Source organism: Perissodus microlepis, chromosome 17, assembly GCF_051167445.1.
Source record: "Perissodus microlepis isolate ML-2025 ecotype Zambia chromosome 17, ASM5116744v1, whole genome shotgun sequence".
Taxonomy (NCBI): domain Eukaryota; kingdom Metazoa; phylum Chordata; class Actinopteri; order Cichliformes; family Cichlidae; genus Perissodus; species Perissodus microlepis.
The window spans coordinates 25,548,574-25,562,616 of NC_140477.1; the positions used below are offsets into that span (position 1 = coordinate 25,548,574).

Below are 14,043 nucleotides of genomic sequence, written 5' to 3' on the forward strand. Positions count from 1 at the left end.
CTCTTAACTACTGAGTACTCCTCTTCATCTTTGGCCTATCAGACCCACTGGTCTCGCTTCATACCTTCTCAACTCTTATCTCTGCCTGCCACAGCTGCATCTTAGAAAACATACCATACGTGTACCTGACCGCTCAGTAGTCCAGAGGATCCCAATGTGTTCAGATAACCTGTAGAGAAAAGCCATTGATTAGATATTTAAAAGTGGTGTGGTACCATTTAATTCATTTTTGACATTCTTGTTAAGACTTAATTCAATGATGTGCATATATTAAAAAAAAAAAATTATTTGTTTGTTTTTTAAGAAAAAAATCTAAACACATTTTCCCCTAAAGTTCTGTCTGCATTCAACAAAAATGATTTCAAGGACTGAACATAAAGCTTGCCTAAATAGCATGCACTTGTAGGCGCATTTATCTGTGGTTTGGTAAAAGTCATTGAGAAACATTATTTCTTATCTTGTCCAAAAAAAATAAAACAAAGGTGAGCTTTGTGTATCATACATATGTTGACAGTCAAAGTGTCACTGAGCTCCAGGCCGAGATTTGTGAGCAATGTTTTGGCTGCCTTAATTAAAAGCACGGGGATGTCCTGGATAATATTATTGTTCCCACTGGCCTCTGTTACGGCCTTTGTTCACTCTGTTCCAATCACCCATCCTACTTGACAGCATTGACTTGCGTTTTGGGTATTTCAGTTTAAACTTTTGAAAATTGTTCTTGGTGACACATTTTAGAATGGGTACTAAGAGTGTTAAAACTGAAACATGCACCTGCAACACTGAGAATATTCTGCTTTATGGGCATCTTGCATCCCCTAAGGATTTTTTGAGGCTGATGATGATGGTGCCTCTATTGAGAAGGCAGGGTTTATGTGCTTAAGGAGTTTAATTTAACTAGTTTTACTTAGTTTTTGGTTTTAAAAAACACAACAGTTTATCTGTAAATATGTGACTGGTAAAACTGATTTATTTTTTTTTTAAACTTGTCCTTCTCGTCCATTTAGTTGCACAGATGTCTTGCTCCCAGGCCCACAGGAAGTGAGGTTGCCTCTGCCCAACATACCGTTCTCTCTCCTAGTTTTAGCCATAACAGGCATGGTGTGTGATTTAGAGCTGGGTGACAGTTTGAAGGGGCGGGGGAATCGGCTGCAGTATTTCAGGCCCCGCCACCAGAAAATAGATATAATCTCAACATTAACTCCATTAATAGTATCAGGAGTTGAATTAAGAAAGCTGTAAAGCATGCACTCTGGAGGATAAATTACAGCCCAGCCCTCCTTTCATCTCCCTTGCTATTTTTCTCCCCGCGAACCACTCTTTAATTTTCTGTCCCCCTATGTTTGCTCTGTTGCTGTTCTTTCTTGTGTTTTATGTCTTTCTGTTTGATAAAATTTCATGTCAGTCTTGCAAATGCCTCCATCTTTCTCTGCTTTATTTCTGGCATAAATGTTAAGGCCCTCATGCATATACATACATACATACTTTTGTGTATATATATATATATATATATATATATATATATATATATATATAATATGTACACACACACATCTGGTCCAGGCGCTCATCTCCTTTAGTGCTTCAGTATTGATCAGTACAGGATGTAAGAGACTGGGCAATAAAGTGAAGCAGCGCTCCCTCTTCTTCACTTCTCTCTTCTTTTCCTGCATTCACCACCCCATTCATTCCGCTTTATACCGCAATTCATTCCTTTGCTCATTACTTATCACATTAGTCATCCACTTCCCACCATACAGTTGTGTGTTAAGATTCTCTTCTGCTGCTTTTTAATGCTGTTCTCAATAAATATGTTTTATTGTTACTTTCCACACTACAGTCAGTTCCCCTTACGTTGGATTTGAAAGGATCCTGATGCGTAACTCGGCTGCTTTGGTTTCCTTTAAAAGTGTGAAGAAGAGCAGCAATGCTCTCGGTTAGAATTAGCCAGACAACTGTTTTTGCTGTGCTCTGTTTCAAGGGTAACTGTTTCCCAATATGAGCTTACTAATGCTGGGGTTGCAGACAAATAAGACAAGGGCAGCATTATTCTGAGCAGTTGCGCGACCCTCCAAATTCTTCCTTGTCACTAAAACAAAAGTCGGATCATTCATCAACGGCACCGGTAGTGCTGAATCGCGCTCTCCTTTATCTGTGCATTGCATGGTCAGAGCACCGCACATACACACACCTGCATACACATATACAGAGTCAGACATACTGGATGGTCTCAAGAGAGTTTCTTTGTAGCCTTGCCCTGTCCTCTAGTTCTCTTGTTTTTTCACACCATATTTTTTACAGTTGTTTTTTGATGAGTTTAAGATCTTTTACTGTCTGTGACCTCCAATCTTTATTTTATGCTTTCTAGCACACTTAAAAGTGTAAAGATTACATAAACTGTGCTTCAGGGCTGAACAACTTTGTTAATTTGTAGAACTTTAATCTAAAAGTAAATTTAATTTTCCTATAAATTAATCAAGCAAAAACACCTCCCCATTCTCTTTGAGCTCCTCTTATGTCTGTGTAATTTTAATTTGTTTGTGGTTTTGACTGTTATTGTTCTGCTAGTTATAAGATATTTAAAGAAAATTTTATTTTCAGTTGGTTTGAGAAATTGATAATCGCATTTTTACGCACCCTGGAAAATGATATTTTGAGATTTTAGCAGTTCTGTGCAGAGAGAGAGATGAAAAAGAAATGTAAACTCAAACCACAGTTTGAAATCATTTTTACTAATCACAAAAAAAATTGTTGGTATTGCAGGCAGGAAAAAAACTGCAAAGTACAGATTTTTATCTCTATCTAAGCTCTCCCACTAGCAAAGGGGCGCTGCTGCTGACACATGGTGAAGTGAACAAAGACCGGCATGGATTATTTCATTGTCACAGTATCTGAGCCGCCTTGTAAGCTGTCATCAGATTTGTGAGCTGCATCAATTGGCTGTATAAGTGCATTGTACAGATGGAGATAGCTGCTAATTATTATGAAGGAAGGACCAATAGAAACAATTTCACTCACCAAAACTGAAGCATAACTTATTTTTATCGCCTTACCATAGCAAGTCATATTATTTGTCAGAATATTTCATTAAAATGCTCCAAGAAGCACCAACAGCACAAACACAAATTACCACAGGTGAGACCTAGCAGGCCCTGTGCTGGACTGGCAACATTCCCAGTGACAGCCCTGTGACAAAGCCTTGAGAGCCTCAAGTGGTCATTTAAAGAACTGCAGTTAAATGCTGGCTTCATCTTTTGTGTTCTCTGGAACTTACTGTTATGTTATTTGTTATAAACAAGCCATGTGTGAACCAGTGTGACTCATTATGTGCACCTCCGTGTGTGCATGCAGTTCAGAGCTGCACTCATTTTGTCTAAGAAAAGACGTTCTTTCGAGATGTTTTGTTTTGGTGTTGCCAGACGGTTTACCAGCCCAGTCTTCAGCTTTGAGAATGGACTACAGTACCCCCAAGTTAAGTGTCCTTAAAGATGAATTATAAAACCCACACAAGATTATGCTCATCAAAAATGAATCTGTTACATCACAGTGCTGCCTACTTAAAAGTAACTCATTGGTTAATATTTTCATCACAAGAAAATGGTATTGCTTTTTCAGAACTTCAGCACCAGCAACATTTTCCTCCTCCAATGTTGTAGATTAATTGAATCTTTTTAAATGGACTCCTGTGAAAAAACTATTCAAATTCAAAAAGCACTTTATTACAGTAGCAACTATTCTATATGCGTAGCCTGACTGCTTTCATAGGAATTAACAAGGTAAAAAGAAAAAAAAAACAAGAGGATAAATAGCAGCCATATGCTGTGTTATCAAAGGCGGCATGTGTGTCAAGTATCAGTAAATATGGCACCTTTATCTAAAAAGGAAAGAGTTTTTGTAGTTTTCTCATATAGAATATTCAGGTGTGTGTGTTAACACAATGACACAATATTCCCAGGAGTGGACATCCCAGTGTCTTCACCCCAAGTTCAGACCATGCAGTGCTCAAATAAATTGCAGAAAAACCCAGTATCTAAATCTCAGACTCTGTTAGCACATTAAGAGTTAAAGTTCATAACTGTTTATAACAATTAGAACAAGACTGAATATGTATGGCTTGTTTGGAAGTGTTTCTTGAACACAACCTCTTCTTTCTAAAGACAACATTGAAGCAGGGCTTAGCTTTGCAGAGTTGCATCCATCTTCCTCCTCTCACCCCCCTCTCACCCCTACCTGAGCCTGGCTGAGTTCTGCCATAGGTCTCTTCCTGTTAAAAAGGAGTTTTTCCTTCCCACTGTCCACAAGTGCTTGCTCAGTGGGAGTCATCTGATTGTTGGGGTTCCCTCTTTATTACAATTTATAGACATGACTGTTATTATAATGAACATAAGGATTGAACAAAGCTTGAACAGATCTTAGTTTGCAAGATTAGAGGTGTGTACATCAAACAGTTATAATTTTTGTGCCAAAGGGAACAACTGCTCTGTGATGGGGACGGCACACATGAAAGTAGTCATGCACAGACATGTGAAATCACTGGGACGATTGCTCTGACACTTAGACTTGTATGAACATATGAACCCGGTGAGAGAACATCCTAACGCCACCCCTTGACTGCAGCCCTGTGTCAGGGTTAACTGCCGTCTGTGTTAACTGTTCATGTCATATCCCCATTAACCTCCATTGTGGCTCCCTAGGCCACCCAGTCCTTGTTTAAGCCTCCCTGGGTGGCAGTCAGTGCTCCAACATTAGCCTCCATTACAGCTCCCCTGGCTGCAGTTGCCCTGTGTAGGGCGTCCACTGATCTTGTATCAGTGAAACTGAGTGTCTGTGCTGCTGAGTTATGGCACACAGTCTAATAGAGCGTGCATGTGAACACAGCTGATGGCTGATATTATTTGCAGCAGTGCAGCAGCTCTGCACGTGTTAAGCATCCATGTCAGTTGTTTTGTGCGCGCCATGCGTTTGGGGTAACCCTCTCTCTCTTTTCTGTAATGGGAGGCATGAACTCTCGCTCTAAACCCATTTCCAGCCCATCTGAAATACGGCAGCAAATTACCTCCAGCGGCGCCCTGCACACTAGCCCAATCCGCCCCAAATAGAAGTGACAGGACAGCGCAATTTATCGCCATAACCCCTGCACCGCCCCACCACCACCCAGAAGCTCCACACACACTGTGGACTCGCACGTACAGATGCCGCACACATACACAGGCCAACCGAGGGACTCCTGAATCTTGAACCTGTGTGCAGAGGCCTGTGATTTTGTGTACTGTACATACCATAGTAGGAATGTGTTGTAATTCTGTGTGTGTGTGTGTGTGTGTGTGTGTGTGATCTCTACACTCAAGTGTAGGGGCCAACCGTGCTGCTCTGGCCCCCTGCCCTGCCTATTATCTCATTGATTTCCTTCTCTCCTCTTTTCAATTCTCTCCATTTCCACACTACCGTCCTTTCCATTAGAGGAGCAATTTAACAGAGTGCTGTGACATGAGAGAGAGAGAGAGAGAGAGAGAGAGAGAGGGGGGACTACAGGATGGGAAACATAAAGTGAAGAGAGGGGTTATACTGAGAGAGCTGGGGAGAAAGGATGGGTAAAAGAAAGAGGGTGAACGGAAAGTCTTCTAGCAGATGGTTTTCTCTGAAAGCAATGCATGAATGAAAATTTTACAGTGTATTAACTGGGCTGAGTGGATAATTCCAAGTAGCAATAAACCAGAATTGGGAGTAATTTGATTTCCTCAGATGTTTCCATATACCATCTATTCTTCTTTTATTTGAATCCCTCTTTCTCTAAGGAGTTTCCTTCAGAGCCGTCTTCGAGCTCCCCACGACAGACACCCGTCATCCACCCAGCAGTGGAGAGGAAGCAGCATGTGCTGGATTCGTGGGTCCTTATACCGTGTGTCAGCCAATAAGCTGTCCCGCACCGTAGCAGCGAACATGTCCATCAATCGAACAGGTATATGTGTTGTGTGTTCAACAGCTTCTGACCGTTGGCAGACTTAAAGGTGAAGTTCAAAGAGGACTAACAATTCACACAACCACCGTGGAAATTTAAAATGTGCCTGAATGAGCCTGCCTCAGTGTTTTCCTCTCACAAGCAGATGTCAAATACATTTTCCTAATTAAAATATATTTAAAAGAGACTTAATTTCCACCATTGTAATCTGAGTATAACAAGGGCACAAATGTGACCGCTTGCTTCACATTGTAGTTAAATTACCAAAAAATGGCTGGGCCAGTATTAGGCACTATGTTCACATTTGCCCCTCAGTTCCTCCTATGCTGAATGACACTGTTGTCTTTTTTTTTGATTGGTTGCCACTTGCAAAGAAGGTTATAAGGTTATAACAGGAGGTGGGTAAAGCTACTGTTGTTTGAGAGTGGTCCTCTCCTCAGCCACTTCTCCTACAGAGACATGGAGGCACGCCCACCCAACCCAAGATATAATCTCCTCAGCATATTCTGCGTCTTTCCTCGGGTTCTCTACCAGTTGGACGTCCTAAAATGCTTCATGTAGGGGGTGTCTAGGAGGTCTTTCAGTGTGAAGGAGTCCCTCCCAAAGAACCAAGCTCTTCCCCTGATTTCTATGACGGAACCCAGACACCCTTCAGTGTCTGGGGGATGCTCATTTTGTCTGCCTATCTCATTCTTTCAGTCACCGTCTAGAAGATGTGGCCATAGGTGAGGGTAGGAACATAGATTGGCCGGTAAATAAACCGCTTTGTTTCCACACTCAACTCTTCTCGCCTCTCCTCTTCATTTGTTTTCTAGCTGCAGAAAATTTAGTTCTTAAAGTACAACACTTCTCACTGCTATATTCATGGGTTTGGACATATTTCAGTTGACATAAAATTATACAGATTAGATACCCTGCATTTAAGACATTTAGTCCAACAACATGGCAGTAAGTGTACAGAGAGTGTATATTCACATTTGTGGCTGTAGCACTGTTCACATATCCTCTAACAGACTTAGGGGAACTGGCTGGATTTGCCATCTGAAATAATAAAGTTGTCATCTGTCAGAGAGGTGAAGGGGAGGGCCTGGAGAAGTGAATGGGGGAGATTAAAGCCTGGATCTGCCTCCACTTTCTTCCTGCTTCTCTACCTCTCTTTTACACATTCTGCTGTGACTAAAGCTGCAGGTGAAATTGAGAAGCTCCAATCAGTTCAGCTCGTGACCAGCATCACAACACAAATTCCTGCATCTAGAGACACGTCTCGGGTGTCTTCCAAGTAGGAGTTGTGATTTCACATCTTTGTAGCAAGCTTCATATTTGTTCTTGGTACAGAGCCTCCGGACTGTAATCCAGAACACACGCTTGACAAGAGACTTAACAGCCAGAAAAGTGCCAAATTTAGAGGTCTGAGTAAGATTAACTGCCGTTTGTAACCACACCCTCCCCATCTCCTTGTCGTCTTATTCATTCCTCATTTTCCTACACTGTTTGTGGCGTGCATTGGGTACATAGTGTTTGTAATATTCTCAGACAGAGCTGGATGACGCATTTGCATTTGGCACTAATGCGTCAAACCACCCGAGTATAAATAACCAGTCACATATTTAGTTTTTATTGCTTCTGGCTATGCAAAAGCATATACAGATAGCTTCCTTTCTGTCATATCTATTGTAGATACTTTGAATACTTTAAAATTACTTTAAAATTGTTAAATTTAATGCAAGACTTAACATCAGAACAAAGCATTTTATAGAATTATAGTAAACAAAACCAAAAGCTACCCTTAAATCTTCATTTATATATGTGCTGATGTATTTATTACTAGGACGACTAATTGCTTGTAGATGGTAGACATGAAGAGAAATGGATTAGAGACAATCTTGAAGGAAGAACATGTGAATATTGTTGTGGAGGTGAAGCATGTCAGACAAGATCATGAGTTTGAAAGGGTAATGTTGAATGTTGCCAGTGCATTGGCACCACAGATTAGATGTCAGTCAGAAGAGAGAAAGGAATTTTAGAGTAAGTTGGATGAAGTGGGAGCGAGTGGTGATTGGAGCAAACTTTAATGGACATAAAGGTTCAGGAAGGAGTTGAAACTGACTCTGGATGGTAGGGAAGACTTACCAGATAGAAAAAGATGGAAATGTGTTAACAAGTGAAGAGAGGTTATTGAAAAATGGAAGGAATGCTTTGAGGAGCTGATGCATGACTAAAATGACAGTGAGGGGGGTGGCTTTTCAACAACAAGGGTGATGTGGAGAACTGTGGTAACTACAGAGTAAAAGGTGTTACATTATGTCTTTGTGGCTCTCGAGATATGATAGGGTACCAAGACAGGAACTGTCATACTGGACGAGGAAGTCGGGAGTAGCAGAGATGTATGTGAGGCTAATGCAGGACATGTATGAGGACAGTGGGACAGTGATTAGGAGTGACAGATGGGTTCAAAGTGGGGTTTGATTATATCATGTTCCAAGTCCCTTCTTGATTGTTGGGGTGATGGACAGGTCAACCACTGTGATCAGGCAGAAGTCTCTGTGGACTATGATAATTACAGATGACACTGTGGTCTGTAGTGAGATTAGGGAGCAGGTGGAAGGTGTTGGTGTGACCAAATAGAATGCTAGGGATGGGGTGAGATGGAGTGAGATGATTCACTGTGGTGACCCCTAAAGGGAGCAGTTGAAAGAAGATAATGATGACAATAGATTTCTTTTAGATAAAAGAGATGTTTACACCTTTTTTTCAGTTTCTAATCAGTTTGTGTGAAAGCATTTTTTAAACAGCCAGATGTTTTTGGATTTTACATTACATTTTTATGAAAACGGTTTGATGCTGAATTCAGTTATATTAGGTGGGGAAGTGTGGTTAAATCTATACATTTTTAGATTCAAATAATGGCAGGGATTTATATATTGTTCATATATAAGCAATTCCTGCATCTGACAACTATAATAAAGCCATGTTCTTCCTGCCCCCACGTGAGTTCTCTCCAGGGACTCTGGCTTTCTCTAACAGTTACTTTTTCACATGGGTCCAGGTAGCTTTTATCCTCCTAATAAATAAATCCTAAATCATCATTTAAAAACTGCATTTTGTCATTACATGTTTTTTGTTTGTCTAATGTTAAAAATTAAAGTGTGACAAACATGCAAATTAATAAGAAATCAAGGTGGGGGAAATGCTTTTTCACAGCACTGTAGGCTTTCTTTAAATCACTCATTTGTCTCTTTCCTCCACATCTAGGAAGGTCCTCATGCTTCCAGGTCTCCCACATGGTTCCCGCCATGGCCAAACCCTCCAGCACTCGTCACTTAGCCAGGTAGTGCTGATAGCTCCCATCTCTAATCATCAGACACACATATACAGAAATGGGCATGTATGCAAACCATCCTGTTTACTCGAAATCTTATCCAGCTAGGGCTTTTGCATTTGAGCCTCTGCACTCTCTCTCTGCACTAATATTATTTGCTTTTCATGACTGTCAACTAAGAAATGAAGCCTGAAGTAATCTTGTAATATTAAAATTGTATATTAAAATTGGTATATAAGTACCTTTACCCAGAAATCCTCGCAGGGTGTTAGCTGCGAGTTTAATCCTGCCCCTAGTTTGTTATTTAGTTACTACCAGCTGGTTATTACTTACTGTTGTTTGTGTGTGTTTCATAAATTCAGCCGTGCAGTCCAGCGGAGTCTTGCCATCATTCGCCATGCTCGTCAGAAGCAGCGGCAAAAGCAGTACTGCATGTACTACAACCGCTTTGGCAAATGTAACCGTGGAACCAGTTGCCCCTTCATACACGACCCAGACAAAGTGGCGGTCTGCACCAGGTGACTCAAACACACACTGACATCCAGGCTATAGAAATTAAATGCAAGGTAAAGTTGTGAATTACTCGCTCTGACCTTAGAAATATCGTGGAGACTCGAGCACAGTATGGCAGGATGACCACACAGTCACTGCAAGAGAACAGCATGACTCAACAGCAACTTGATTTTTGTGCATCGTTTGTTGAGCGTTTTTGGTTGAATTTGGGTGTTTAGAGGCTTTGACGAAGCAGGTTCAGCTTTAAGTTTGTAGAGCTTATTGCTTTGTATACTGTGGATCGTGTGTCTTTTTTTAAATGAATGAGTCCCTGCTGTAATTGGCATCTATTTTTCAGCTTTTAGCTGTGTCCATAGTGAGTATCTTTCCCTCTGCACCATCTTCTGAGCATTTCACTGGACAAGTTTACTAAATATACTCCGTAGAGAAACAGCATATGCTCATATGTGCATCTTTTACATGGACACTGCAGTAGAAATAAGAGACTTTTGGTTGGATTCTGAGACGTCCATCAAATGATTCCAGTTTCCTTTATTATTGGTTAACTTGACTGTCAGCAGTGAGACAAGAGCAACCAGGGATCTCATGGTAGAAATAAATTTGTTCTGATCAAAACTGTAGTCAACAATAAAAACAAGCCTGTTCACCAATTCACCAATAATTTCAAACAACATTGTTTTTCCATTATCTGCAGGTTTCTGAGAGGGACATGCAAGCAGGCAGATGGTACCTGTCCATTCTCCCACAAGGTGGCAAAGGAGAAGGTAACGCATGCACACAGACACATGCACACACCAGCACACACCAACACACACACACTCTCACTCATACTGGACAACATAATTTATAGCATTTCACTGCAAAGGGTTGGGTATAGTGTGAAACTATACGATGACACATTTTTGATTACAGTCATCATGGATCGTATTTACACTTTTGGCATGCCTCCTGTTTCCATGGCACTGACAGGAGTGAGGAAAACCTGACCTGATTGTGGGGCGGAGTAGGGGTGGGGGGTCATGACTAAACAAGCAGCTTAAATGTTAGATGTACAACCTGTTCAACTGTTCCATCTGCAAACCAGCTCCTATCTTGGAAATCTGTGAGGGGCTGTCATGGTTTTAGTTGGATTATTGGTTTTCTCTAATGTGAGAGTGAATTGCAGTTTGTAACAGCAACATGGAACCTGAACGCCTCCTCATATCTCCAGGTTATTGCAGGAGAAAAACGGAACTACCCTGCAGGGGGGTTATGAGTGGTTTGATGGGTATTAGCTACACTGATTAAAGTGATACATGCGTTTGAAATCATTTTTTTCCACAGGTTGAGTTTGGCCAAATCTGGTGCTCTTTTTTTTTTTTTTTTTTTTTTTTTTTGGTCTGATCTGGATCTTTTAGGAGGAAAAACAGCAATTTTATCTACTAACTACTGTGAACAGATAAAAGTTTTGCATCATATCTTCAGTACATCTCAAATTGTGGGGAGAAAAAGATATTGGCGACATTATCTTGATTTTCTCTTGAAAATATTACACACCAATCTGGATCCACAAACACAATTCATCTGTCGTTTGGAGGATATTGTCACCATGGCCAAGATGTGCAGTATATGAATGTTCTTGTAGCCAGTTTAAAAGAAAAATGGATACATTTTATTTGTTCACCAACACCAAACAGGGAAAGTGTTGAAACTAAAAAAGGGAAAGCTTTTTTTCCTCTCTCTTTGAGACAAGTAGCCCTCCAACAGGTGCTCTGCTGCCTCACCCTTCACACACACAAAGCTCTGCGCACGTGTGTGTTGTCACACCGCTGCCTGTAAGTGCTGAGAGCCCAGCTGTCTATTTGTAATGCCAGCTTCCCCCACACCCAGACCTCCACCCCAAGCCTTTGGCCCCTCCCTTCATGGGATACACCCGCTCTGATTTCATGCAGTTTCCTTAAGCAGGACTGTATGTGGACAGAAAGGGGGTGCAGGCTTATGCAGCTAGCACCCCTCCGAACTTGATCCAGGCACTAGTGTAGAATCCCAATTCCTGCACCCCACCGTCCAGTCTCCCCATTACCACAAATACTTCGAAACCAAATACCCCTGAACCAACTCCACCTGGCATGGCCCCCCAACAACCATTTCGCTCACCACTTGCTCTCCACCCTTGGCTCAGTCTGAGCACACATCCAGTTCACATAAACAAATCATGAGAGCTGGATGAGCTTCAGCCTGGATAAATATTTCTGTAGCAGTTAATTAGGTAGAACTGATCCTATCTCAACGAGGTGGAGTCCCTCTCACAATCCGCCTCCTCTCTCATCTTTCTTCACTGAATCCCCCTCAGAGGTATATTTAGACCGGTCACCACCAGGCTCACCCCTGCACCCAAATCAGTCGATCTCTCTGCACACATGCTGTCAAGACACACATTCACTCTTGCGCCGCTGCTGTCAACTGCAATTAAGGTCATTTAGCTGCTCGGTGTGACAGATCACTTGGCACACGGGACACGTCTAGTGGTGGTTTTTAGAACTGCATGTCTGTTTATAAAGTTGTATAATCTCATGTCACCTCATCACCCCTGCAATCTTCCTCTCTGTGATGATGGTTTTACATCAAACACTGCTGTGAAATTATGTATTGTCATTGGGTTCTCTAATTCATAAACCATCCCCCACACTTTACTTTCTGTTTGTATGTACTAAGCACTGTGAACATTTGTCAGGTTCACATGGTATACACGCACATGTCTGTCTCTTCCCAGATGCCGGTGTGTTCCTACTTCCTGAAGGGCATCTGTAACAACAGTGACTGTCCCTACAGTCATGTCTACGTGTCCCGCAAAGCTGAAGTGTGCCAAGACTTTGTAAAAGGTTACTGTCCTGAGGGAGAAAAGGTAAAAACTCAAACAAATGCACAAAAACATTTTTAATTTGTTAAAGGGCATTAGATTTTACAGACTCTATGCCACAGTTTGTTTATGATCGCAGCAGGTTCTATCATGATGGTGCGTTGGTAATGTATAGATTTTACACAGAGCTTTTTAAACCCATGTCCACATGTTGTAGGTATCTGCTGCACACTGCACGTGGAGCAGCATCACAAATGTGTGAAACAACATCATTTGCACTTGTGCTGTTCATTAGTCCCTGCAGTCGAAAAGACAGAAGTCAAAATAGACAAAAAGCTTCTTTCGGAGTGAAAATGAGTGTTTAAAAACTCCTCACTCCAGCCACCATGTATGCTTTTGGGATCTCTGATGTTTTTTGTTAATGTGTCACTCTCATGGTGAACTTGGCTGTTTCTCTTTTCTGTTTAAACCAATTTTTGAATGAAGTATTCAGAATTGAGTCTGGATTTGGCGTTACTGTCATTATTCTGCTTTTTGCATTCAGACGACACTGATAGAATTTGCTCAGTGGGTAAGCATGGATTCATGCTGAGTTAACTTCTCAAATTTAGATGTGAAGGTGACGTCTGTTTTAAAGCCATGACTGCCTGACCAGATTTAGCTAGGAAAACAACATCCATGAATGTCCGGTGCTTGGGTGCCTGTCACTTTTGTACTTTCTCTCTCTTCATTGGTTGAGCTGGATGTTGTAGGGACACCTTTTGGCCGGTTATCAGTGCAGGTGAGATTAGAGACACGTGCAATGATCAGTTGAAACTCACAGGTTTAACGTGGATCACAGGGTAAGTCTAAATGAAATGATGGAAACAATAGATGACAAGTATATGATCTTGGTTTTATTTGAACTTGATGTTGTTTGGCTCTAAATTTGGTTTCAGTCCTGCACTGACACTGTGATCTGATTTCAGAGTTCTTTCTTTAAGCTGTGCTCCTCAATTTGAGCATACGGATTGTATAACATGTATAAAGTTTCCCTGAACTTAAGGCTTAGGTAAACAAGTGGTTCCACCCCCCCAAACACACACACAGAAACGCACATGTACACACTGACACACAGGCAGGAACAGCTGCAGGGGGTGGTGGTCCATAATGGCATAACTGTAGTGTCTGAGTGACACATTGAGGGTCTGATGGGTAAGAAAACCACTTCCACAGAACTCACGATCCTTAAGTCACCACACGCACTCGCTGCCCTCGTGTCAACCTCAAACACACCCTCCACTCCTGCCCCCACCCCACCACCTCCCACCCCACCCTTGTGTTTTTGCATCCATCTCCGGCTCCCTTCTCTTCGTTGTGCTTATTTTTGAGTGTGAAACAGATGCTTTTTCACACTGTCAGACCTCATTTAAATAT

General features: G+C 41.6%; 1 protein-coding gene across 2 annotated transcripts in view; it reads left to right on the forward strand.

Moving 5' to 3' along the window:
* Positions 1–14,043, forward strand: part of zc3h3 (zinc finger CCCH-type containing 3) — a 71,557-nt gene that overhangs the window by 41,683 nt on the left and 15,831 nt on the right. The window contains exons 5-9 of one of the 2 annotated variants that reach the window (XM_084909914.1): positions 5,793–5,956; positions 9,209–9,287; positions 9,638–9,793; positions 10,483–10,552; positions 12,541–12,672. In XM_084909914.1, coding sequence (XP_084766040.1) covers positions 5,793–5,956; positions 9,209–9,287; positions 9,638–9,793; positions 10,483–10,552; positions 12,541–12,672 — 601 coding nt within the window. The remainder of the gene's footprint in view (positions 1–5,792; positions 5,957–9,208; positions 9,288–9,637; positions 9,794–10,482; positions 10,553–12,540; positions 12,673–14,043) is intronic. The other variant, XM_084909915.1, reaches the window with a different exon arrangement.